We start from the raw sequence: 27405 nt of genomic DNA on the forward strand, positions 1-27405 counted from the left end.
CTACCTATACCACGTGAGCGTAGCTTGTACTTTTGGCAAATTACAGTACATGTATGGCTATGACGTGTGCTTTACATTGCTTTACATACACTGACTGTGTACGTAGTATGTACATACGGCCGCACAGCAGGCCGTCAAACGCTAGCCAGCAGGTCACTCGGCTCCCTCGCAGTGTCTCACGCCAAACTCTCACTCAAGGTTGGCAGCCCTGACATTGTCTCCTAACTATGTTATTATTTTATATTTGGAATGTCCATGGCGAGATTCTATGGCCCGAATTCACGAAGGTGGTACAAATGAAACCATGGTTTAAACCATGGACAAAAACCATGGAGCGCCAAGTGTCGCACGGAATATTTAGTTACGAAATCAGTCATTTCCTAGACAAAATGACCGTTTTGTTAACAAAATTATCATTTCGTGGATGAAATGTTCCTTTAGTTATAAAATGTTGTCATTTCATTACAAAATAATAATTTCATTGACCAAATGACTGATTTCATAACGAAATATTCCATGCGAAAATATGACGAACAATAGTTCGACAATATCATCGCCATCAAAGCTGACTTTTGAGTCGGATGATATGCTTGCAGCAGCGAAAACGGGGAGCTCCCTCGCCTGCAACTACAGTACACTGTAACTGCACCCCTCCCAGTACCTAAGAAAGCTGCTAACACGGGGAGGGGCACAGGCATGAACGGTGTCAAAGGCAGCTTGGGAAAACAATCGAAAAAGAACACAAATTCCACTAACAGTGTCTTGGAAGGACAATACCTTTTACCAGTACTTGCACCAAGAAAGACATGTACATATATCTACACATTTGAAGTTGTTTGAGAGGATAATGCTTGCAAACTCATGACATGGAAAATTCTTTTATCTCCACATTGCAGAGGATGGAGGACCAAGCACCTCCCAAACCAAGAAGTACAAACCATCAAGGAGAGTTCCCCTCTTTTGGCAGTGGGAAGGTGATAAGCGAAAGTGGATAGCCTGTGCCAAATCCCTCTCTGATGCAATCAACGACAGCCTAGACAGTGGTGAGAATGTGAAGTTCGAGGCTGGAGGAAAGACTTTGGAAGTTGATGTCAAAAAGATGGTCCAGCGGAATTGCACAACAGGCTGGGAGAGAAGAATAAGATGCTGTGTCAAGCAAAAAAGTGAATGTGAGTATAAAGAAATGGGGAAAAAATGGTGAATGAAGCAAGCTTCTCAATATTGTCTGGCTAGGAAATGTCATTAGAACTTGTTAGATGTGGCTATTCACAGTATGAACTCCTCAATAAACTTGGTGAATGTATTTGATTTTTTTTTTCAAATTCTAGGGATATTACAAAAATCATGTAGATGAAATAACAAACAGGCATTGGCATAGTACAACCAAAACTTCTCAACTTAAGATAACATTTCAAAAAGGTTAACTGTTGATACCCATCATAACTTCTTGCAAAAGTTTAATAATATAATGCTTTGTCCTGTATCCAAAATGTACTCCAGCAACAAGTGGTTGTTTTCTTTTGTGTTTGGCTTGTGTATTTCTTTTAAGTCCATAGCATTTTTTATGCCTCCGCCATGAAGTGTCATGGAGGTGTTATGTTTTGGGGTCATCTATCCTTCGTTTTGTCTGTCCTTCATCGGTCCGTCCGTCCGTCCGTAATCAATTTTGTGGACAGCGTAAGTAAATTGAGGTATCCTAATAAAACTTGGCATGTACGTATGAGTTGGCGAAGTTGTGCCTATTAACTTTTTGGTGCACATGTCCTAGGTCAAAGGTCAAGGTGAAATGCTCAAAATTTCACTATTTCCTCCATATCCATGCAATGCCTGGAGGTATTTTCGTGAAACATAATGTACATACATGTATGTACTAACCCAGTAAAATATTCTTTAGAGAGAGTTTCTGGCCATGAGGTCAAAGGTCAAGTGAAAATGTTAAAATTTAATTGTTTTCTCCATATGGCGTAAATGGTTCAAGGTATCCTCATGGAACTTAGAACATACGCATGTACTGACAGGCAGTGATCATCTAGGGAATTTTGAGGTCATGGGGTTAAAGGTTAGGGGTTCAAAGTTCAGGGTCAGCTCCCCAAAATTTCACTATTTCCCTCCTAGCTATGCAATGTCTGCGGGATTTTTCTTGAAACTTAGTGTATACATGTATTACCCAATAGAGATTCTATGGGAAAGTTTTTTGCCCAAAGGTCAAAACGTCAAAGGTCAAGTGAAAATGCTAAATTTCTCTTTTTCCTCCATATCTCAGAAGTGGCTCACGGTATCATCATGTATGTTCTACGTGACCGTGATTCTCTTGGAAATTTTAGGGTCATAGGGTCAAAGGCCAGGTTAAACATTTTAGTATTTGATAATGGAAACTACACTTTTTCTTCATATCTTGGAAATTACTCAATGCATAAACTTATAAAATTGAATTGAATTGATTTGAATTGAAAAAAGGGTCAAAAGTGTAGTAAAATCCTCAAATCCAATACCTGCTCCCTTAGACAATATCGGCATTTATCCAATGAAACCCAAGGCCAAGGAAAAAAATATTTTGGTTTCCGGTAACCTGACCGACCCGACCAAAAGATGCCGACCCGGTAAATTTTATCCTCATAGAGAAGAAATAAAATTTTCAGTAGTCCGTCCGTGTAAGAAATCCTCATAGAGAAAAAATAAAATTTTCAGTAGTCCGTCCGTGTAAGAAATCTATCTCCAAGATTTTCAACAGAAATGTTATGATTCATACGAAGAATGACAGAAGAAATTGCACCAGCGCGCACCGTACAACATTGTAGTGCGTGCAATTTACTGCGAAGTACCGTAAAGCGTACCCGATACATTTTTTACACAATGCAATGCATGTGTGTACAGTATAAAATGCATTTAGATGACTGTGTATGTATTGCAATATTGTGCGACTTGCATATGTTCCTGTAACGTATGCTGCAGAGCTAGGTCTACTTAACCCATCCACGTATGGGCCTCTGTGTAATCTGTAATTTCGTGCCTGCCCAGTAAGTTGGCCGTGAACTTGGGCGCTATCTTCCCTACGGCGCGATCTACACACGAAGGGCATTCATACGTCATTGAAAAACTGTGTCATTCCCACTAGGCAGGAGGGTTGATGCGTGTACACTGGTGCGAATGTGCACTTACTTGACTCAGTACAGCACTATTTTATGTGAATTTTATGAAAGAAAATAATAAACTGTGAATGACTTATGAAAAAATATTATGTTTACGTGTATTTCATTCATAAATCCTCTTCATTTTAACCCAATTGTAATCACATCTTACCCACTTGCAAATTGACGTGTCCATAACTTCCTTGAGCCCCCCCCCCCCCCCCCCCCCCCCCCCCGATAGCTCTGGGACATTCCATTCATTGATGGGGGTTTATTTTGCAACGTTATCAGATAACTCTTATTGAGCAAATTCTTGCTATGGCTCAGGGAATAATTTTCCAACTCAAATATGATTAGCAGTTTCGGCTGGTGAACAATGCTTCAAATGATAACCTGTACACTTCTATGGAAGAAAACTGCTACACAAAATATAGTTTGTGTAGCAGTGGTGTAAAAATGCTATAGCATATTGTGATGCAATACCAGGAAAATTATTCCCTGTGGCTAATCTATTTTATAATGTATCATAATCTATCTATATGCTTAGATTGCCTAATTCAAATTTGCAGAGACGTAGAAAAAGATTTGTTTTACAATCGTGATACGTTCAACTACTCATTTACCCTGTGCTGAAATCCGCATGTCTGCTCCGCACGTGTTATTGCTGTCGCTCAAATTTCGACCGCGATTGCTTGTGTGTACGTGTGGGGAAGCATGGGGCTGAAAAAACACGCAACACATGGCTTGGTACAAACGAATCGGACGTAAGAAGTCGTACATTCAAGAGCTAAAAACAGACGAATAGCGAAATCAAAGTCCACTGAAAAGGTCTTGACACTGTAATGTATGTTCCAAAATCATTTTTGGCTTAGTTTTGAGAGGATTTTCTACACTTTGAAGGTTTTCCTCGCACGAGATCAGGATTGAGATTGATGAACTAACTACTCATACAACGTATGATGTATGTATAGAAAATGTGACTGCATACATGCTTGCACTACGTGGATGTGAGAGTGCGGCAAGAACGCTAGGAATGCACCAGGTACGGTGTGCTGCAAATTCTTTGGGCGAAATTAGCCTTCACTGTTCAGCCCGTCATTTTATATTTGTATAATAATTCTAATTCTTCATAAAATCATGGTAAAGATACTTCATATATTCATTATATATTTTAGAAGCGTAATATGAAATATTTTGGCTATTTTGTTCCCGCCGAACGAGTTCGAGCAGGGGACTATGAAACGTACGTGTGTGTGTCCGTCCGGGCTCCGTACATGTGTGTGTCCGTCCATCTAGATCTGTCCGTCCGTCCGTGCGTCCGTGTGTGATCAAAATGTTCAATTTGCTACTTCTCTGTCATTTATGAGCCAATTTTGATTCTGTTTGCTTTATATGATAGCACTACATGGGAGCTTTGAAACTTCTACACAAAATTTCAGTTGTGACCTTTGACCTTGACCTTTGACCTATATTGTACATTTTGCTTCAAAATGCTACTCCTACGCCATTTCTAACCCAATTTCGATTCCGTTTGCTTTGTGTGATGACACTAGGTGAGGGCTTCAAAACTTGTACACAGAATTTTGACCTTTGACTTCTTTGACCTTTGACCTTGATTTTTGACCTATATTGTACATTGGCTACAAAATACTACTCCTTCGCCATTTCTAACCCGATTTCGATTCCGTTTACTTTATGTGATGGCACTAGGTGAGGGCTTCAAAACTTTTACACAGAATTTTGACCTTTGACTTCTTTGACCTTTGACCTTGATTTTTGACCTACAGCGTATATTGTACATTTTGCTACAAAATGCTACTCCTTTGCCATTTCTAACCCGATTTCGATTCCGTTTGCTTTATGTGATGGCACTAGGTGAGTGCTTCAAAACTTGTACACAGAATTTTGACCTCTGACTTCTTTGACCTTTGACCTTGATTTTTGACCTATATTGTACATTTTGCTACAAAATGCTACTCTTTCGCCATTTCTAACCCGATTTCGATTCCGTTTGCTTTATGTGATGGCACTAGGTGAGGGCTTCAAAACTTCTACACAGAATTTTGACCTTTGACTTCTTTGACCTTTGACCTTGTTTTTTGACCTGTATTGTACATTTTGCAACAAAATGCTACTCCTTCGCCAATTCTAACCCAATTTCACTTCCGTTTGCTTTATGTGATGGCACTAGGTGAGGGCTTCAAAACTTCTACACAGAATTTTGACCTCTGACTTCTTTGACCTCTGACCTTGATTTTTTTACCTATATTGTACATTGGCTACAAAATGCTACTCCTTCGCCATTTCTAACCCGATTTCGATTCTGTTTGCTTTATGTGATGGCACTAGGTGAGGGCTTCAAAACTTCTACACAGAATTTTGACCTTTGACTTCTTTGACCTTTGACCTTGATTTTTTACCTATATTGTACATTTTGCTACTAAATGCTACTTCCGGCGGGGACATATATTACGCACCGCGTAATTTCTACTTTTCCTTGTTTTTTCAGTCCAAGAAAAAACAATACTTTGAATAAAAAAGTAATAAATAATAAATAATAGTTCTTGACTCAAGTCTAAATTCCATGCGCCTTCTTGCAGTTACCCAGCAGTTGCCCATGGATACGATGCGTAAGTAATCAGCTGTTTACAGAGTCGTACCTCCCCTACTGCTAGCTGCTCCTGTTAGTGTTAGATTGTAATTGACAGCGATTGTAATTTTATTGGTGGCGTTTTTAGTTTTATAACCCTATCCAATAAAAAAAAGACAAATTCAAACATCAAATGGTGTGACAGTTTTTGTCAGAATCTCCTATCAATATCGCTTGTTGCCACGATAGTTTTCAGATGTCACATGCTTCATTATCGAAGCTGTTGGACATTTGAAAGAACTGCTTCATAAGAAATCATCTTTGATTTATTATTTATTTTCACAAACAAGAATTCTTATCGCTTACATATTTTTTTATTAGTTTAATGTCATAATATTTCATGATGGCATGTCTGTACTTGGCAAGATGGGATTTTTTTTTCCATCCAGGGTCAAAGAAGAAAGTGACAGGAAGGAAACAAAAAGGATAGGGAGGAAATGAAAAGGATAGAATGAAACACCTGCTCAGCAGGCTCTTTTTTTATTGATTTAATACAATGGTGAATGCAGTACATCAGAATTTAAGTACAGTTCTAAATAATTCATTAGTTGAAAAATGAGAAAAGAAGATGGATTTCATCGAGTTCTAAATGAAAACTAAATTAGCATAGCCATTTAGATCTAATATTTACTGCAGAATAGACCTGATGCAAACTTATTGTCAAGCTTTTGGTTGAGTTTCTTCAGAGACACAAATTTTGGTAGCATTAAACCCGAGTGAACAAGCAAAAGGAAAAAAAAATGATAAAATGCAGGTCTCTAGACCACTCCTGTGCATGATCGAGTGAGCATCAGCCCCCGTTTCAGTGTCACTCTCGTCATTGGCCTAGGCTACTCGTGTCGTACTCGCCATCAACGTCATGGTCACACAAAAAAAATTGCATCATCATAAGGGTTCGTACATCAACGTCACAAGAATCATTATCATCATCATCACTATCATCTCAACCACAGCAAAACCCTGAATATCACTCCCATCATAGTCACTCTCAACTCACAAAACACATCAGCAAATGATACAGACATCGCAGACCTTAAGCCAATATGTGTCTTCCTTTTATTTCAATCTTTGTATTATCCAAAACAATTTTTAAAAATAAATAAGAACATTGGGAGATCAAAAAGACATATCTAAAATGATATGTCCAGACAAAATAAAATATAGGGTAAAATTTTTTTGGAAAATAAAATTTTTCCCCTACCTCCCGACCCACTATTCTAGGGGTTTGGTTACCAGAAACCAAATTTTTCCATAGAAAGGGTAAAATTTTTTCGAAAAATAGAATTTTTCCCCTACCTTCCGACCCACTGTTCTCGAGGTCATGTTACCGGAAACCAACATATTATTTATTTTGGCCTAGTTCAAGGAAAGTGAACGTATACAACACATTTTTATGCCTCCACCACGAAGTGGTGCCAGAGGCATTTTTGACGAGCATGCAATTTTTTTAAATATATTTATTATGGGGAGACAGACAACCCCCCCCCCCCCCCCAAGATTAAGGAATCTAAAAGTTCCAAATCTTCTGTTTAACCTTAAACCTTAAGTGATAAGTTAAATTAGTGATATTAGTAGGTTAGATTAGTGACTGTCATTTCAAGTTTGTGGTGGGTCAGGGGATGGGGGAGGGGGGACCAAACTGGGGCCAATCTGAAAATTTTATCTTCTTGTTGAAAATGCATTGTCAGATTTTCACCAAACTTGTCAAGGATTATCACTAGGGTGATCGAATATGTTTCTGTGTAAATGGGCACCATATTCCCTTCTGGGGTGCTCCAAGGGGTACAATTCCCTGAAAGGTGAGAAAGCCCCCAAACTTAAAGGAAGAAAACAGGGCAGAGAAGAACAGAGTGAAAGTCAGGTAAAGGAGAAAGATGAAACAAATCGCTTTTTTTTTCTCTCTCTCTCTCCCACAGCAATTCTTCGTACAGTTTGTAGGATCCACTTCACGTTGATAGCTTTCATTCCTCCTTTTCTGTTCTTTCTCTTTAAATACACTATATAGTCTCATCTCTCCTTGACTCACCTCTCACCTTCCTGATTTATGAATTCCTCCTCTTGTCATGGTGATTCCACATTCCATAGTCCACATCGTTTTCTGACTTTGTTTCTCTCCTGTGGTCTTGTGAAACATCCTCAGAATTTCATTTCTACTTCACTTTTCTCTCATCTCTCCATCATTTCCCAATCTTCAACTTCTTCCTGCCCCCCCCCCCCCTTTCTGTTTCATGTTTCTCCTCCCAACAATGTCAGAGGTCAAACTGTCTTGAATTTTTTCCTGATAAGCACTGTATATTGTGTGCTGTCAATAACTTTCCACAGCTTTGATACAGCAAGGTCAAAAGCTCAATGAACTTACATTGAAAAATACTATAATCACAAATTGCAATACACAGGCAAGACATCACTTGACTTTTGCCGTGTTTGACCATTTGTTTTCACTTATAATTGTCCTAGTTCTTCTAGTTTTAGACAAAATTTCTGAGTCGTAATGTGTGATAGGTTCCAACAATATTAATGTAACTGTTTGCCTATGCAGATTTTGTGTGGGAGTGGCAGGACGAAAAGAAGCATTGGAATGCTTACTGTCCAGAACATGCCATAGCACTGGAGAATGGGAGGCAGAATAATGATGATGCTGTGAGTCTCAACATTGCCAGACGCAACTATACTATGGACCTAAACAAGATGGAGCAGAGTAATGATGATACCCAAGTGGTCAGGCAGATAAGACGAGACAAAACAGGTGAGAGCGATGCCCTACTGTTATGCTAATGGTTCTTTACTGTATTATTTTATCAGCCTCAAGATACATAGTCATTCGGCTTGCTGAAGGGGTAAATGCTGCATTCTTTTAGTACAAATGTCCCACGTGGCACAGATGTTTCTTGGGGCAATTGACAAATTTTTATCTAAAGAGACACTCTTCTTCTATAGATGCAGATAAGTCTAGTATAGTATTCATTATAAAACTAGCAGCACCCGTGGAAATCCACGGGTCTGAGGGGTTTAATTTTTTTTTCTCATAATACGATTTTGCACATTTTTATTGAAGAAATAAAAAGAAAAGTCTTCTCATTCTTTCGTTAATTGTGCTGTCTTCTAAATGACCACCCTTCCCAGAAATTTTATAATACATTTTTGTAGTATATGCCAGGCGATCCGGTCCATTGGTAGGGATCATTCCCGCCACTACTTGCTTTTATTATAGAACTTGAGTTTCGAGGGGTTATTTGCACCCGTTGAAGTCCAACAGTTGTCTTGTTGCCCCTCACCCCTCCCCCCCCCCCCCCCTCACGCACACACACATTTCCACCTCCGCAGGGCAAAAAACAAAAACATTCAGGGAAAAATTACCAAAAACGCAAATGAGATTCCCCGAAAGTTCTGCCCACAGGTTGTTCCCGTCGAAACGGGAAGATATTAACACTATGACTTTGATTACCCCCTGCTCTTGCATCCACACGGGCACCCGCGGGAATCCATGGCTGGTCTCAAGGCCTCGGTTTGTTTTGTGGTTTTTTTTTTTTCATGTTTCTTTTCCCCACGTTATGAGAGAAAAATAAGATATATCTTCATAATTTTGCTCCCTCCTTTTTGTTTTTAATCACCAAAACTTGGCTTGATATATCATATTAATATAGAACTACATCTGCTTCAGATTGTACATTATCATAATTAATATTAGGCCTACAATTATTGCTCCTATTATTGTTATTATTATATCATTATTATCATTATCCTTTTCATTATTATTATTATTATTATTATTATTATTATTATCATCATCATCATTGTTATTATTTGGGGAGGGGGAGATCATAGTCATCAGGTTTAATAGGCACCCGTGTGAGTAGGTTCTCACGACCTCGTATTTTTTTTCTTTAATATTTTTCCCATGTTATGGAAGAAAGAAGAATATATACATCACTGCATTCGTCTTCATTTGCTCCCTCTTTTTTTTGTCACCAAAACTTGGTTTGATAGACCATAGAACCACACATTCTATTTCCACTTGCAATTTTAAAAATAGGCGGTCGGCAAAGCGAGGTTTTCCTCTACGTCCGCTCATCTTATGAATATGTATGATTACGGCAGCTCTGCAGTAAACGAATGGACACAGCTGCGCGTGTAATCTGATATGTAAGGGTACGATCGGCAAATATATTTAGCCGCGTCCTAAACAGTCTGCGTACAATGACACCGGACTTGAGAGCAAACGGCGAGCAAACTAAATGACGTACCTGAGCTGCATATAGTATTCTGCAGTTGTGCAAAATACAATTACATAACCAACGTTCGTTGTTTTCATTTGGGGACGCCAATAATGGCGAACTGTACGTAAATGCCCTTGTAGTCCATATCACGCACACACAGATTCGTGTAACTATCGTCAATACATTCAGTACACGTAACAGGCGGAGGCAAAGGTACATCACAGAACTATATACACACAGTGTAGAGTGTGTATAGAGTTCTGCGAGGTACATTGTGTGTGTGCGTGCGCGTCCGCCGGAAGATGTCAGAGATTTCGCTGCACCATCATCTTTAGTATCCCCCAGTGTCTCTTCAAGCTAAAAGATGGAAGATCGAGAAAGCAGGAGGCCAGCGCAGGTTCCGTGAATATTGAAACGCTCGGCTCTTTCGTCACGCACAAAAATGCATTATGCATGTAGCTAATTAATTTTTCTTTTTCGTCCTCGACGTCGACACGGAGGCGGAAAGGGGACGAAACCCGCGCCATTCGATGTAGGATACTCTCCTGCGGCCGACGGCACCGGTCGCAACTGCCCGGAGCCGACGGCTCGGGAGGAGATAGAGAAACCAGCAACGCCGAAATAAAACAGGAAATACATAAGGCCGCGACAACAACAACAACTTCGAGTATTATAGTATAGGATGATATGTATAAAATATCTAAAAATATATATGCATCCCATAGAAATGTCTAATTTGGTAGAAATGTTATATGGATCATGTTGAAAAAAAAATCTTACAAATTTTGATTTTATGTCTATCCAGGTAAACATGAAATTTGCATAACTATGCATGATAGTATGTAAAAATTTGTATTTGGAAACAATTCTACTTTTTATGCCTTCGCTAGGAAGTGTTGCCGGAGGCATTATGTTTTTAGGTTGTACGTCCTTCCGTCCGTCCGTCCGTCCATTGGAAGGTATTTTCTTGAAACTAAGTGTAAACATGTATTACCCAATAAAGATTCTCTAGTGAGAGTTTTGGGTCATGAGGTCAAAGTTCTCAAAGGTCAAAGGTCAAATGAAAAACTTAAAATTTCACTTTTTTCTTCATATCTCAGATATGGTTCAAGGTATCTTCATGGAACATAGTACATATGCATGTACTGACTGGCAGTGATTATCTAGGGAATTTGGGGGTCATGAGGTCAAAGATCAGGGGGTCAAAGGTCAAGTTCAACTCATTAAATTTCACTTTTTCCATCATAGTTATGCAATACCTGTAGGATTTTTCTTGAAACTTGATGTATACATGTATTACCGTACCCAATAGAGATTCTCTAGGAAGTTTTTAGCCAAAAAGGTCAAAGGTCAAGTGAAAGTGCTAAATTTCACTTCTTCCTTCATATCTCGGAAGTGGCTCAAGGCATCATCATGAAACTAATGTTCTGCCTGACAGTGATTCTCTTGGGAATTTTAAAGGGATGATACAGTATTGGTGGAGATGAGAATTGGGCTTTTACCTTTTGCGAGATACCAAGAAAACACTTATAATATAATACAGAGCATACCATTTTAAGAGGAATTCAAAATTTATTTGATGAAAATCGGGTTTGGAATGACTGAAACATCCAAAAACAAAGTTAAAGAAAGCGATCGTAATAAAGTGTGGGTCCCACACTTTGTTAGAATCGCTCTATTTTGAATATCTCAGCCATTTCAAAACCAATTTTCATCAAATAAACGTTGAATTCCTTATAGAATTACGAGCTCTGTCATATTTCATAAGAGGTTTCTCCTTATTTCACCAACAAATGTTAGAAACCTGAAATTAGGTCTCAACCAAAACTGTACGATCCCTTTAAGGTCATAGGGTCAAAAGCCAGGTCAAAATGCTAACAATTTACTATTTGATACAGAAATTCCACTTTTTCTCTATACCATGAAAATTACTCAATGCATAGAATGATAAAAGGGTCAAAAGTTAAGTAAGAGTCCTCAAATCCCCAATTACATTCTCTCAGAAAATGTAGCCATTTATCCGATTAAACCTAGTTCAAGGAAAGTGAACACTCAACACATTATAACATGTCATTTTAATATTTTGCCAATTAGATGAAACTGTCATCACACATTGTCAAGACGTACTATAGACCTATAGGAGAATCATACATTATGGCGGAGTCATACCAGTTGCCATAGTGACATTTCTAGTTCAAGCACTGCATTTTATAGTACAAAGTTCTCACCTGGGATGAATATCCCTTGGGTCAACAGAGAATGATTAGAGAGACAAAGTGTCTCTATGCAAATAACATTTTTTTGTATATCTACATATTTTATACAATTGTACACTGTCCATCTAAATCAGGAGCAAAAATGAGTAAATGTATTAATCGCTTTGAACTTAATAGCAAATATTCGTGCAACAAACAAGACTCTTCAGTTTTTCAATTTTTATTGTAGTATTTACATTAATGAGACATTTTTTGCATAAATTATGTTAATAAGTACACAAAATGCAGATTGAAACAAATTTAGAGTGAATTTTCTTTCTTCCAAGTGACATTTAGTTGAGGTTATGATAGAGTGCCCAGTCAATACCAAACAGTCATTCCCGAGGGAATGTGTAAATTCTGATTTTTATATTCCTCGGGCAACCCTGCAAATTGGAGGCTTGTTACATTAAACTGATAAAAAACATGTTCAGCACAGTGTGGATGCAAGGGTAGATCTGCATTCATACAAAGAACTGAGAAGTTTGGGGTGGAAAGGTTGTCTATTAAATAAATAAAGAAAGAAAGAATGTCCTCAGTATCTAAGAGCACCTATGGATTGGACTTGTGTGTACATGAGTTTATGCACCCAATGACACTGTGCTAAGGCAATATGCCAAAACTATCATGTGAATAGTACATGTACATGTTGGTGATATGTCATGAATAATTTTCATGTGATAACATATACTGAAGAAGGCGGAGGCTGCTGAAAATTCGAGTAGAATAAACTCATTCTTTATTGGCCAAAAATGCATAATTTACCAGTTTATTTCGTCATTATACATACAGTATATATTGTCGACAAGACCCCGTATCTACAAAATGTCAAATATTCAGGAGAGCAAAAAAAACAAAACATGGCAGCCAAAGCACTGTATCTCTCGGGATAGACATTCCTTTGACATGCCATGGTGACCTCATTTTTAGGTAAGACAGCTAGGATTTGTACAGGACATGACTTCTGACCATTAATTCCAAAAAGACATTTTCACCAATATTTCAGATACAAGGTCTTGTCACCCCAGCGATGGTATATTAAATACTTTGGATGGAAAAAAAAAACATTTGCCCCAAGGAGCATGTTTGCCAAGTGGGACATTTGTACTACAAAATGCCACGATATCCCCTTCATTTGTTCTTTGTAAGCCTACTTACAGGCTCTGAAGAGATTGTGGAAGTACATGCAATGGACCATGTCAAATATTTCCATGTCCCAGCTATGTTGCACAGTTCATGGGTTTTAATTTGTAAGCACTAACTGCATGCATGCAATATCAGCATAATGAAATGTTAATCTCACAGTTATGAAGATGCTGTACTTTAGTAGGTTAAAAAAATGGAATCAGCTCTCAGAAGCTTTGCCTAAAATCTCAGTTGCTTAAACAATCCTCAAAATGCATAAAGGCATTTAATCTTTACAGCATGAACAGCATGAATATATGTGAAATAGCCATGATGTTTTGTCTCAAAAAAGATGACAAATGCACCATGGAATATGAACACTGATTTTCTTACCTGTTCGATTTTGCTCTCAGAGTACACTGAGTCTGATTCAGCTGTGAAGATTTTGATGGCCAAATCAGAAGAAGAATCAGAGCCACGACAGTCAAGAAATAGAATGAAACCAAAACAGGAAGTAAAAGAAGAATTGGAGGAGGAGGAGAAGGAGGCGGAAGAGGCACAAGCAAGCACATCAACAGCCAAACCTAAAACCAAGTCGGGCCGGTGGAATGAAGGTATGCTCACTTTTTTGCTACTTATATTACAACTTTTAAAGAGGGATTGCAAGTACAAATGAAATATCAAACTGTTTCAATTTTTAGAAAGATAAAACATTTGTCTTCCACTATACAATTGTATATACGTAATTATGAAGAAATAACATAGCATTTCAGAAAGCGCTTCCTCACCAAAATCGGAGGTAACGGCTTCCGATCTAATTATACCCCCACCCACATCTAGAGTGCATAAGGATTGTATAGGAATCGGTAGGCGCGGTCAGACTGGCAAAAGATCAACTAGTTTAAGATTGCAAATTCTTCCATGCGGTCACACTGGCAGCCAAACTTCTCGATCCAAAGATCAAGAAGTTTGGGTCATAAGTGCGCGCATGCAAGGAAGAAAAGAGGGCGTCGTCTGATGCTTAGTGGTTGTTATGTAACAATAAGCATATGTACAACACACCAGCCATGCACTTCTGAGGCACGGCTGAATCTCTTTGGGCACGGCCCAGAAACAGGTGATGGACTGGTCATGTTACAAAGATCACGAAGTTTCAGTTTCCAGCAGTCACACTGGCAATAGGTCAAGAAGTTTGGCAGGGGTTGGAGAAATATCCCTAGTTGGAGTGGGAAGTTTCGTGAGATGTTTCCCAGGAAGTTTCGTGGGAAGTTAGCAGTCACACTGGCAAAACTTTTAGATCTTAAAGATCGCGATCTTAAAACTTCTTGAACTTTTGTCAGTCTGACCGCGCCTAGTCTGAGGTCGGATGGTCGGGCGGTCGGTCCATTGCAAAATCTTGTGGATAAAACTACTCTCTCATTTTTTGAGCAAGTACTCAGAGAAATTCCGTCTTTTAATTGGAATGTCATCTTCCTCACTGCTAGATGAATTTGAAACATGCTCGTGAGGGTTGATTGCCTTGAGTGTCATGTAGAACTCATGATGAGCAGCAGGTATGATATTGGGCTTGCAAAGGTCCACAAGATATGTTTTCTTGGCTTGGCTGACACTGAGGGGGGCAGTGTAGAGTTTGTGTAAAATAGCGTCCTGCACATTTCGGCTTCCTGCCACCTTTAACTCCCCGATTTGGATAGTTCTGGAAGTCTTCGAGTAACGAAGATGTATGATCTACAGCCAATTTGTCGGACGCCCAGAAGTGTCCTTCTTGGGAGCTGGCATAAGAGAGTCCTTTCAGATCTAGGGAGTCATGGTGACAAGGCTTTGTCACCTTGCTGGGTTTCTTTCTTCTTTCTGGAGCTCATGATGAGAAAGTGGTACCTGGGCTGGCTGGAGCTCATGATGAGAAAGTGGTACCTGGGCTGGTGGGACCTCATGATGAGAAGGTGGTACCTGGGCTGGCTGGACCTCATGAGAAAGTGATACCTGGGCTGGCTGGACCTCATGATGAGAAAGTCATGATGAGAAAGTGGTACCTGGGCTGGCTGGACCTCATGATGAGAAAGTCATGATGAGAAAGTGGTACCTGGGCTGGCTGGACCTCATGATGAGAAAGTCATGATGAGAAAGTGGTACCTGGGCTGGCTGGACCTCATGACGAAAAAGTCATGATGAGAAAGTGGTACCTGGGCTGGCTGGACCTCATGATGAGAAAGTCATGATGAGAAAGTGGTACCTGGGCTGGCTGGACCTCATGATGAGAAAGTCATGATGAGAAAGTGGTACCTGGGCTGGCTGGACCTCATGATGAGAAAGTCATGATGAGAAAGTGGTACCTGGGTTGGCTGGACCTCATGACGAAAAAGTCATGATGAGAAAGTGGTACCTGGGCTGGCTGGACCTCATGACGAAAAAGTCATGATGAGAAAGTGGTACCTGGGCTGGTGGGACCTCATGATGAGAAAGTGGTACCTTGGCCAGCTGGAGCTCATGATGTGAAGGTGGGACCTGAGCCGGCTGGAGCTCAGAAAGGGGGACCTGTTGTTTCTGATGGACTGGATTTGCTGAATGTTATAAGTGATAAAATAAAAGAATAGGCATCTTAAAGGGTGTGTACAGTTCTGGTCGGGGTGAGGATTTAGCTTTTAACGTTTTGCGAGATATTCAGAAACCACTCTATGAGATGTCAAAGAGCATGCAATTCTGAGGGTATCAGAAGTTTATTTGATGAAAATCTGTTTTTAAATGGCCCAGATATCCAAAAACAAGGTGAAACAAAGAGATCCTAATAAAAGGCGTGGCCTGTCGCCTTTTATTATTATCACATTTTTGGATATCTCAGCCATTTGAAAACCAATTTTCATCAAATAAACGTTGAATCCTTCTTAAAATAACGTGCTCTTTCATATTTCATAAGAGGTTTCTTATTATCTCACTTAGGAATGTTCAAAACATGAATCCCCACCTCAACCAGTACTGTACAGTCCCTTTAATCTGTGGTAACATTTGTTGCAGTGGAGTGATTAAAAAAATTGTAGAACTGTGACATCTAAGCTGTATAATTATATTCAATTGGTGAATAATCCCCCAAGAATGCGAAAGTTTTGAAAACTATGCCTTTGTTATGAAGATATCTATGAATAATGACTTAACCATGGCGAGGTGGGCTTATTACATAACCTATGCACTTTTTTCAGGGCTGTTCAATCGTTTTGAACTGCAATTGTTTTGAAGGCTTAATTTTTCCACTATATGAGATCTACTGATAGCATAGGACCACATATCTCAGATTTTCTACAGCTGGAAAAATTACTAAAAACCATTTAAAGGATTAGCAATATATGAATATCATGTATATGAAAAAAAAAATGAATTGACGAAAATAATGAAATTATATACATCAATTCAAGATTATAATGCATTTGATCAAATCAAGTCAAATTTTAATGTCTATCAAGTATCATGTTTTCTATTGAAGATTATTACAAGAGGCTAAGGACTGTTTTTAATAATATCTACATAACAAAACAAAGCAATTTTAAAACTCACCAAGTAATGACAGAGGTACATCAATGTCACTTTCATCAGATGACAAAGGAATGTCTATGCCATTATTGTCTGATGAATTAACATCCAGCCTCCTGTCATCTTGTGATGTGCTTGCAATTGGCTTCACATCACGTACCACTCCTTTCAACCAAGCATCCCTTGCACCAAGCATCCTAAACTCCAGCCCCTCTCTTGAATTTTGATTTTTTTTTTTTTTACCTAATCTCTGAACATCGTCAGAACTGACCCAGTTCAATGATTTGTCTTTCTTCCATTGCACGAGTAGATCACATGCTACAGAGTCCATGGTGGCATCTGAGACCAGATTCTGAAGCTTGTTGATGAAAAATAGAAATAAGAAAATGAATAAGAATATGAGTATAATACATTCTAAAGTGACTTTAGCTTTCTATAAACATTTGAGTTTCTGTATTTAAAGCACCTTCAACTTCAATGTCATATGACATAACATTCTGTATAAAGCAAACTAGTAAATAATGTATAAGATAAATTGTTATTGGTCGATCTTGTATCATGTGACATTCCTTGATTTCTTCTCGACCATAATTCAGCCCAGGAATTCGGCAAGTTACTTCTTAGTCTTTTTAGTTTCATACTTTAGGCTGTATTTTAATTACAATTTTATAGTGCTAAAAACACTGGTAATTGCTTTGCCTAGAAACAAGCAATTGACTTTTGAGATGATCTGGATTCTGGTGCAGGTGAAGCTTTCATTTTTCAGTTCCTTCGAATTTGCTTAAGACTGCAGAGATCGGTAGGTCACTGCAACATCTAAAAATCACTTTGATTTTTATGAATACAATTTTACAATTTTTGGGGGGGGCTTTTTTTCGCACATCCTTTTTTTTAATGTTAACACTGCTGAACACATAGGAAACAGATCATATCAGTCTAGATTATTATTAGTAGTACACACTCGTGGTCTCTGCCATTCCCTGCACCGAAATCCAAATTATATTCATCTCCCAACCCCCTGGCCTCATTGATTGAGATAATTGAGATAATTCTGATTCGTCAAGCATAGACTTTAGTAGAAGTCTATAAAGAACTCAAAGCGTGAACTAGGCAACTAAGGGAGGGTCTGGAGGGTCTATATTATTACACCGAGTGTACCTGCATGGCCTAAAACAGAAATGAAGACAGTTTTCTCGACCTAGATCTTTGATACTCTAGAGTAGAGTCTAGATCTAGTGTAGATGTGAAATTCCTCCTAAATATTCTTATACCTAGTCCTATGAAAATCAATCATAAATTAAGCCAGGCCCCAATTCATCTAGTCTTTACTAAGCTATCACAATGATTGACCACTCATCTTTTGTACATTAAAAATTGTAGTTAGCCCAAATAGAGTTAGATCTAGTCTAGTCTACGAGAATTACCCATTACTAGTACCGGTAACACAAAACTCAGTGTTCAGGTCTGTACAATTAGACACTTACACTGGCACGACGAAATTTTCACTTTACTTTCAGTTTCTGTTTATTCTTATACAGATCGAGAAGCCCACAAATCTTTAAAATAAACAAATAAACACTAGTCCCTTTACTTTCAAAAAATACCTATCAATTATTTTGACAAATCAACAAGTCAATTTTCGTCTGCATTTTGTTTATCGCAGCCGTAAGTGTCTCTGAGCTTTGTGACCTTCTTCCGGGCAAAGTCCAAACAGAGCAAAGACCACAAGAAAGCTAGTTAGTGTGTAGCGATCTTATTGCAGGAACTTAATTGTGCTTAAGCTCTTAATATGCCCTTTTTCATTTGCTGATATTTTGAGTTTCACTTACAATGTACTCTTTCAATATTTGAAATGTTCAAAATCGAAAAAAATTGCCCCAAGTCCCTTCTTGCGGGAAGCCGACGATATGAAAAGCGTGTTCATCGCATACGCGTAGTTACAGTTGTAGTGTCATCATGTAATGTGCATGTTGCTGCCCCTTTCTCTCCATAGATGGAGTCATAAGGCAACATGACTTGATATATGTACACTGTAAACTGTGAACTCTAGAAAGGGATATTTTGTGGATCAGATGAATGAAGGTTTATTCTGATAGTGAATTTGCACAATTATGAGAATGTTGTGTCTTTTTTATCACTATTTTGTGTGCATGTGTGCACATGTGCACTTGTTGCTGTGGTTATCCATGGATTTGAGAACTGTAGCCCACATAGGCTTACTGGGCTTCATGTCATGTGGTTTGCACGGGCCAATACCAGCCAATTAGGCGGAATCACCGCTTAAACAGGAGAAAAACTTGTCTCCCGACCCCTCCCCATTAACCCTATAAAGCCCAAGGGGGGCATACCAGATTTTCGTTTGCCACTCCTTCGCCCTTAATCCGATTTCAACCAAATTTGGTGACTTTCCCTAAAATCTTATTGCGAACATTTTGATAGATAATTTAGCTATATTTGATGTTGCTAGTTGCCATGGCAACCATAAACTGACAACCATGTCAGTCAGATTTTGCATCTTTTCTCTGTTCCCATTTCATTTAACAGCATTACAGTGTATGAAATGGGTATTTCTGGCTGAAATTTGTTGAAGGAGCAAAATTTGAAGTAATTATGGTCCTGGAAAGTTTTTCTTATTATTTCCTTTGTTTTTATGTGACAAAGGCATAAAACAATAGATATAATAGAGATAATTGAAAACAATAATATTTTCAAAAGATTGCCCTTATATTTTGAGTTGTTTTGATTCCTTCACCCAAGTTATGCCTCTAATATCATTAGTTTATCATATCAATTTGCAATCTCAAAATTTTCATCTCAGGTCTCATAATGTATCACTATGTTGATATGAATAGCGCCCCCATGTAGTGACCTTGAGAAATTTCAACCATAACAAATAATAAAATTCCACTTGCTTATCATTTGAGGCAAATATGAAAACGATTGGTCCATAATAAGACATATATATAATGGGTATAAAGAAATTATACAGAAAAATCATGTTTTTAGCATATTTCCTATGTATTTCTTTATATTTTGGTCAATAGCGCCCTCCATGGGTGACCTTGTGAAAATTCAAATGTACGGTCATGTAGAGTATGAGTTACTCTACCCACGTGCCAAATATGACGATGATACATAAAATAATAAAAAAGTTGGGGGGCACAATGTGCCCCCCCTTGGGCCTGCGAGGGGTCAAAATAGCTTGGGCTTAATAGGGTTAAGCGGTGAGCACTGTTGTACATAAACATTCATAGAAACAAGTGTGATTTTGTCCATTTATCATTGAATATGAGTGTTATTTTTCATATTTGATTTTTGGTTTAAGGCAATTACTGTACCCCCTGGGCAATTATCCAAGACTCTTCCCCTTACCCTAACCCTAATCGTAAACCTGAACCTAATCCTAACCCTAACCCAAACTCTAACCTTAAATCTAAACCTAACCCTAATCCTAATCTTTACTCTAATCTTATTACTAACCAGTATTTAGCCAGGAAAGGGGGGGGGGATCCTCGGGGGTAAATGCCCTCATACGGTTTGATTTCATAATCATGATCATCAGATTTTTAAAAAAAATCTGAACATCTTTCTTTTGCCCAACAGTGTGTGTAAGCTTCAATATACATTGTAAATCCTTCTTTATGTGATCATCATATTGTTTTTATTGATCTTGAATATACATCTTTAGGCCCAATTTTTATCAGGGTCATGACATTGTGTAAAAAAAAAAAAAATTTACGTATTTATTTTCATTATGATCATCACACTGTTTTCGTGGTCTTCATTTTATCTATTCATCTTTATCATCATGTGTATTCCACATATATAGATGTTCTTTACATTCAATAAATATGAAATACACCACAAGTAATGTACTTTTTCAAGGACACCTTTGCGGACTTAATTTGAGTGTGAGCTTGTTTGGCTTTATACAAATTTGAATATTCGGAATGAGCTAACGACAGGGTGAGTCAAAATTGAATAACAATTGCCCAAAAACTGCATGCATATTCAATGAATTAGAATGTGCAGATGCAAAATCAGTTGCAGCATTAGTTAATTTGAACCACAAACGTATTATATGAATGACAATATTTTGATGCATTAACGTATGCTTCTAAAATGAAATTGAATGACAAAACATTGAAATTAAGTGGGAAAACCTGTATTTGTGAGAGGTTGATGTAGGACATGTTGACTGTAGCTATAAATCTAAAAAGCCTGATATTTCTCATTGTTTGAGATTATTCTCTTTCCATGTGATATATTTGATAATCTTGCAAATGGAACCCAAAATGTTGTGACACTCTTTGCATTCACTGGCTGAACTGCATGCAGGGGTAAAAACTGTGAGGATCTCTGGGAACAGGCCACCAATAGATCCAGAATGTGAGATGATGACAAGCAAAGCTCAGGTGTATATGGATGGAGCAGGTGCTGCATTTGATGCTATGCTCAATCAGGTATGAAACTTCTGTAATACTGGACAGACTGAACATATTTAGGAAGTTATAATCTGAATGGAGGTCCACATATATTAAAGGGGAATTCCATTAATTTCAGAAGAAAGAGAGAAAAAAAAATATAAGCACAACAGGGGAAACTTGATTAGAATCAGATCATTGTTGAGGAAGTACTGACATTGTGAATTTACTCTTTCTTATCAGACTAACATTTAACTGTAATAAGGAATTCCCCGTTAAAAACAAACAAGACTGCCCCTGATATTTTAAGCTGATGTGATTCAAATATGATTCAAATGTTGACAGCAGAATCTGTAGAAATGTGAAAATAGTGACTGTCCATCAGTGCAATTTCATTGTCATGACTGGTAATATTTGTATGACAGATTAGTCAAGAATCTAGGTTTATGCAGAGGTTCATTGTAAGTTATATTCTAACATTATTCCATATCTATTTCCCCCTATTAGACCAATCTCAAGAACAACAATAATAAGTACTATGTGATCCAGTTGCTGGAAGAAAATGCCAGAAAATGGTACCATGTCTGGTTCAGATGGGGGAGAGGTAAGATGTTACGATGGAGTTGGGACATGTAAAACATAAAGAAACTAGGCTGAGGGTGATTTGACTAAATGCAATTTGAAAAAAAAAAACCCAAAGGATTTACGTTATCAGAATGTGTAATGTCTTCATTTGTGTTTTGAATCATGTATTCCAAATGAATGCTGGTGTAACCAATTTTCTTTTCTTTTCTTTTCTTTTTTTTTTTGGGGGGGGGAGGGGAGGGAAAGAGTCATGCAACTGTGTTTAATGTATTTTGCACCTATAATAAACTCTGTGTGAGTCAAGCTCTCTCATGAACTGAAAGCAGAACTAGAAGCTTGAAAAAGTCTGATTTTCCTCATGCATTCCTATGGATGAATATTATGGAGAAGTTGAATTGGTTGAATAAGTGGAAATCATTTATGGTTAGTTAGTGGCGACATACAGGAAGAAAATGTCTAAACAACAATTGAATACACACATTTAAATGTAAACAGAAGGAGGATAAGGTTTTTTGGGTTTTTTTTTTTTTTAATGAAAATTATGTGAGTTAACAGAAATTTACTCTCATGAGAATGAAACAAGTTCTCCAGTTTGGAGGATTTCAGCACATAATCATCACATCTTTTTTTAAATGCGTTCTGCATGTGAACAGTGGGTCACAAGGGGCAAAACAATCTTATTAACTGTGGCACTGACTTGGAGAAGGCACTGAGCACATTTGAGCAGAAGTTTTGGGACAAGACAAGGAATGAATGGTCAGCAAGGGACAACTTTGTCAAGGTAGCTGGAAAGTATGATCTCCTCAAGATGGACTACACTACCAAGGTGAGAAATTAAGGTTTATCTTTAAATAATACTTTCGAAATGCCTTTCAGAAAGTTTTCAGTATTTTTCTTGTTTTTGTTGTTAGTTGTAATCCTTACATTAAGTAGGATAAGTTCTGTAATGAGCTATATTTATTTAAATGTACTGTAAAAGTGGATATTTTGGGTGACTAATTTTTCGCGCTCAGCCGGGTAAGAAGAGTTTTGTGTGTTTTTTGATTTTGCAGAATTAAGATGTCAACTACTGTAACATACGGCAAGCAAAAATATTCACAGGTTTTTATTTTCGTGCTAGTTTTTCTATGCGCGAAATGCGCGAAAATTTCAACACTCTGAAAATTTTTACTTTTACAATATTTGTATTCCTTTATGAAAGCTTCTCTTTTTTCATCATTTTACATCTCCTCTGTCTCTCTATTAAGCCTAGGTCTCAATCATTTCAGTCATGGTGTTATAGGGTGTTTGGGCTTATTGGCCTGCTGGCAATGAAGAAAAAGAGGATACAGTGTTAACATTCTCAAATACTTGAATACACTGTAGCACGTTAGCTGAAAAGGCGTATTTCAGAGACGCAAATGCCCATAATTGACAAACATATATGCAAAATGAGTGAAGGAAATTTTTTTGAAGAAGTTTGGGAAGAAAAAAGTTTACACTAGAAAATGGTGGGGGAAAAGGAGCCAGAAACTAACATATTTCATTTCATGATTCTATAGTCATATCTCTTCTTCACACATTTGGAGAGGAAATAAGTTCCCTCTATTCAAGTAGTTTTAGTATCCGTCAAATTCATCTTTTCTTTTGCATCATAGTACTTTTTTTTCATCACCTTTGGGATTACTGCTGAGTTAGAGCTATTTTTTTTCCTTTTGGTTCTCCAGAGAACTTCAGTGGTTTTTACCATTTTCCCCACTGGTTGCTTGATGGACAGTGCCATTTCATTCATCCCACAATCATACAGTGTGTCATGGGCGACACAAGTATAAGCATCCCACATAATATGGCTATTAAAGTCTGTTGAGGGGGCCAGCACCACAGGCATGTTTTTCTCTTCTCAAACAACCTGTGACAACCTGTAAAAGGTTTCAAACAAGAAAATGGTGTTGCCATTACCATGGTAAAAGGGTAGGCTACACAAGACACACGAGACATTTATCAAAAATGTCTTGTGTGTTCTCTGTCAAGACAGAATGGATAGTAAAGACAAATTCCAGAGCATTATACATAGATTTGGAAACCCATACAGCAATGTTTTTGCATCCATATTGAACAAACAAGTATAGAGCTATGTCTCGTAGGAAGCTGGATCTGGATGTTAGATGCAGTTACAATATGCTGGAGGTCACTGAACTTCTACAATGCTACACCTCCATTCTGTCTTGTTCCACGTTGCTTGCAAAAGGTCATACAGACCAAGCAGTGGGACTACTATTTGTACCAAACTGGCCAACTCGGGCATGGCTTGCTCTTTGAAAAGTAAGCTGTTAGAGGAACCTTCTTTGTTGTTGTTGTTATTGTTGATGATGTTGTTGTTGTTATTATTATTATTATTATCATCAACATCATAATTGTTCACTTGTATATTCATTTATTTATATGGCATTTGCAAGACAATACAAGTGAATGATCATGAAATGCTAATCAAAGACCATAAGAAACTTCTCACTTAACTGGTGTCGGGAGAACCACATCGAATCATCTCCCTCTTTTATGCTGCAATCTCTCCCAAGCGAAACTATAAATATAGCAGCATCCTGGAGAAATTCAACTAAGTCACAGTACAATGCATAAATATCAAGGAGCAGACAAATTTTTGTGAGCAGAATCATCTCAGTTCTTTACATCCTACTGACTGTTCAGACTGTGTGAGCATTTTTAGGCATGATGTACTACGAAGATAAAGCCATTTACACCAGGTAATAGTCTACATACAGCAGGAAGTGCTCTTAGTTCATTCATTGTTTTGGAAGGTAGCAATGACAACTTAGGATCACATCCAGTGGTATCCAGATTTATGTGAGGTGTTTTTAATCTACGCCCTCCAGCCCCTGGCTACTGATCTATCTGGAATGTCAAAATCATATTGGGTCATTTGCGCAAACTTTCTCCAGCCAAGGCACTGAACCTCCAGCAGCTAAAAGGCCCTGTCACACCTTTCCGGACAAGCTACACGGGCTTTTACAAGTAGAGATTTTCCAGCACGCAGGATAATTTTCTGTGGGCGGACAAGGATGTTGGCAAGTTTCACACTTGCGTCTTACCTGCTGGACGCGTGCTACTTACTTGCTACTTGCGTGTATTCCATGTGACCTGTGTGAGAGCTTCGAAACTGATCTGTTTTCAGTTCCGAGCGACATACAGGGACTGCGACAGCACTCATTTCTGCACAAAGAATCCAATCACTGCATCAAAGTCAGATTGACAACATGAAAAGAACAATATCATCAATTGAGGTTAACCTGGGTCATGTAATCAAACAGATCAGACTGTGCATGGGCAGGATCTCGCATATTCTCATACGCAGTACTGCGTTGTCTCTCCTCCTCATCTTACTCTTAAAAATAAAGATCGAATTTTGAGCATGTTAAATTTGTTAGTTCTCATTTAATCTTTCTGTTATCTTCTTTTGATCTCCAAACTTTTAGGGAAAACAAAATCATTTTCAGTAGGACAGCCTCATTTGTGAAAGAAAAACGATTTTTTTTTTTTCCAATATGGTTTTCCAATCTTCAAGTTCATTTTATTTCCAATCTTCTTTGTATTATTTTGTTTGTGTGTTTGACACTCGTACAAATGTGGGTGTGTCTAAGTTCATGTACCTGTCTTATTTTATACTGCGTGATAGTCTCATCTTTGCTGGATTTAGACACTTCATTCAGTTTATCAACCCCCTAAATAGTATGACGTACCAAGGAATATATGTTGGATTTAGTCAAATGATTAAGTGATATGTATGTATTGTATAATTTTTTGTCTTATTTTCATAGGTTGGCTCCATCAGTGAGTTGAACACAATATGTACTGCATTGATGACCACACATTTCATTTTTTTTTTTGTATGTGTATTATAAGTGGTGGGACCACCTATCTACAGGCTTCACGTTTGGGTGGGTCCCCTCATCTCTCATCCCAAAAGCAATGTAACACTCATCTGTTTCACTTCTTTAATTCTCATCAAAAGTACAATATACCCTGCTTCATAGTTACTTCAGGTGATATTTCTTTCCTTACAACTGTATATTCACATTGTTCGTATTTGCTGTTGATTATATTTGAGTTGGAAAAAAAGAAACTTGAAATCATATCCTATAGCGATATGAAGTATGACTGGGCACATGTTTAATGGGCTCTCAAGCTGTGAATTCTTTCTCCAATTCCCTCATGAAATAAAACTTAAAACTGGTAAGTTCTCGTTTTAACAATCTTTCAATTCTTTGCACAGTGTGCTGACTTCATTCTGTATTTTCTGGTCACAGAAGGAGAATGGAGATGACATCAAAGAAAATCAGGAGAAATCAAAAGTGGATTCCAAGCTTGATGCCAAGATCCAGGTTGGTTTTGGGTTTGTTTGTTTGTTTTGTTTTTTTTCCTGCTTGTACCGTAAAAACTCTGTGTTTATGGCGTACTTTTATTTTTTACGTTGGGAAATATGAAAAGTTGGAGATACACCTTAATATATGCAAGGACAGTGTACAACAAAAACGCAGCAAAAGCTCTGCCATACATGCAAATGTACACCCAATTTTATAACGTCAAACTGGGGCTATATGCACATGTGAGTTGATTTTCTGTGGGTTCATAAACATCATTTGTAAAATGTATTCCAGTTTCCCTTCCCATGTGCCATAATTGATCAGTCAGTCTGCCACAACGATAATCCATACATACCAGTTGTGCATGATGCTGATGTGAGAAATGCATGCACTGTGTTTTGGCTTGGTTACAGTGAAAGCGATTTTGCATTCGATAAAAGAATCATTTGTCATATATCTGCTATTGTTGTTTTTCATATTATTCATTTTGAACATTTTGCTTTAACTCGCAAGAGACACCTGGCTGCCAGCAAGTGGTTGGTTGTTTGTTGCAGTGTTCCCCCCCCCCCCAATCATTCATGGGATCGCGGCCAGGGAGAGGGAAATCGAAAGAAGGAAGTCTGCTCAGAAAAGTTGTCTTTGACACCAGCAAATCGTCATCACTATTTGTTGTTGTTGTTGGGTTTTTTTTTTTTTTGACAAGTCCTAAAGTCGGGGTGTGCCTTATAAACGAGTGTGCCATGTACACAGAGTTTAGCAATAATCATTGTTTGGAATCATAGCTAGTAGTTATCATTATATTGGTCGTATTATTATTATATTGGTCCTATTTCCACAATAAGACTTTGGACTCCATCTTTGGACTCCAATGAAATGTGTAGAGGGAATTCATGACATCTAAACAAGTATCCTGGATGGTTATTGTCTTTTTTTGTTTTTTCCTTGACATAAATGGATATGTTACCCAGGGCTGCACAACTAACCCATTTTTTCTACTGATCCGATCTGTATGATGGACCGGAAGGTACCCAGTTTTTCCATTTTTTTACTGGTCCATTCCTGAAAAAGTTACTGGTCTGACAGTATTTTTTACTGGTCAGAAAACGTCGGACCAGTGCCAGTGTGCAGCATTGTGTTACCC

At 38.0% G+C, this 27405-nt stretch overlaps 1 protein-coding gene across 1 annotated transcript in view; it reads left to right on the forward strand.

Moving 5' to 3' along the window:
- The window catches only part of LOC139726924 (uncharacterized), a gene marked incomplete at its 3' end in the record, with an annotated part of 45245 nt that extends 18963 nt beyond the window's left edge, over positions 1-26282 (forward strand). Inside the window, exons 2-8 of the mRNA XM_071637912.1 lie at positions 897-1169; positions 8318-8524; positions 13789-13989; positions 21236-21360; positions 21829-21925; positions 22560-22732; positions 26208-26282. Of these exons, the coding sequence (XP_071494013.1) occupies positions 897-1169; positions 8318-8524; positions 13789-13989; positions 21236-21360; positions 21829-21925; positions 22560-22732; positions 26208-26282 (1151 nt within the window). The remainder of the gene's footprint in view (positions 1-896; positions 1170-8317; positions 8525-13788; positions 13990-21235; positions 21361-21828; positions 21926-22559; positions 22733-26207) is intronic.
- Between the last annotated feature and the right edge of the window lie 1123 nt (positions 26283-27405).

The sequence above is a fragment of the Diadema antillarum genome, unplaced genomic scaffold (genome assembly GCF_040938485.1).
Source record: "Diadema antillarum isolate AM-2024a unplaced genomic scaffold, OU_Dant_1.0 seq00000105_RagTag, whole genome shotgun sequence".
NCBI classification, from domain to species: Eukaryota; Metazoa; Echinodermata; class Echinoidea; order Diadematoida; family Diadematidae; genus Diadema; species Diadema antillarum.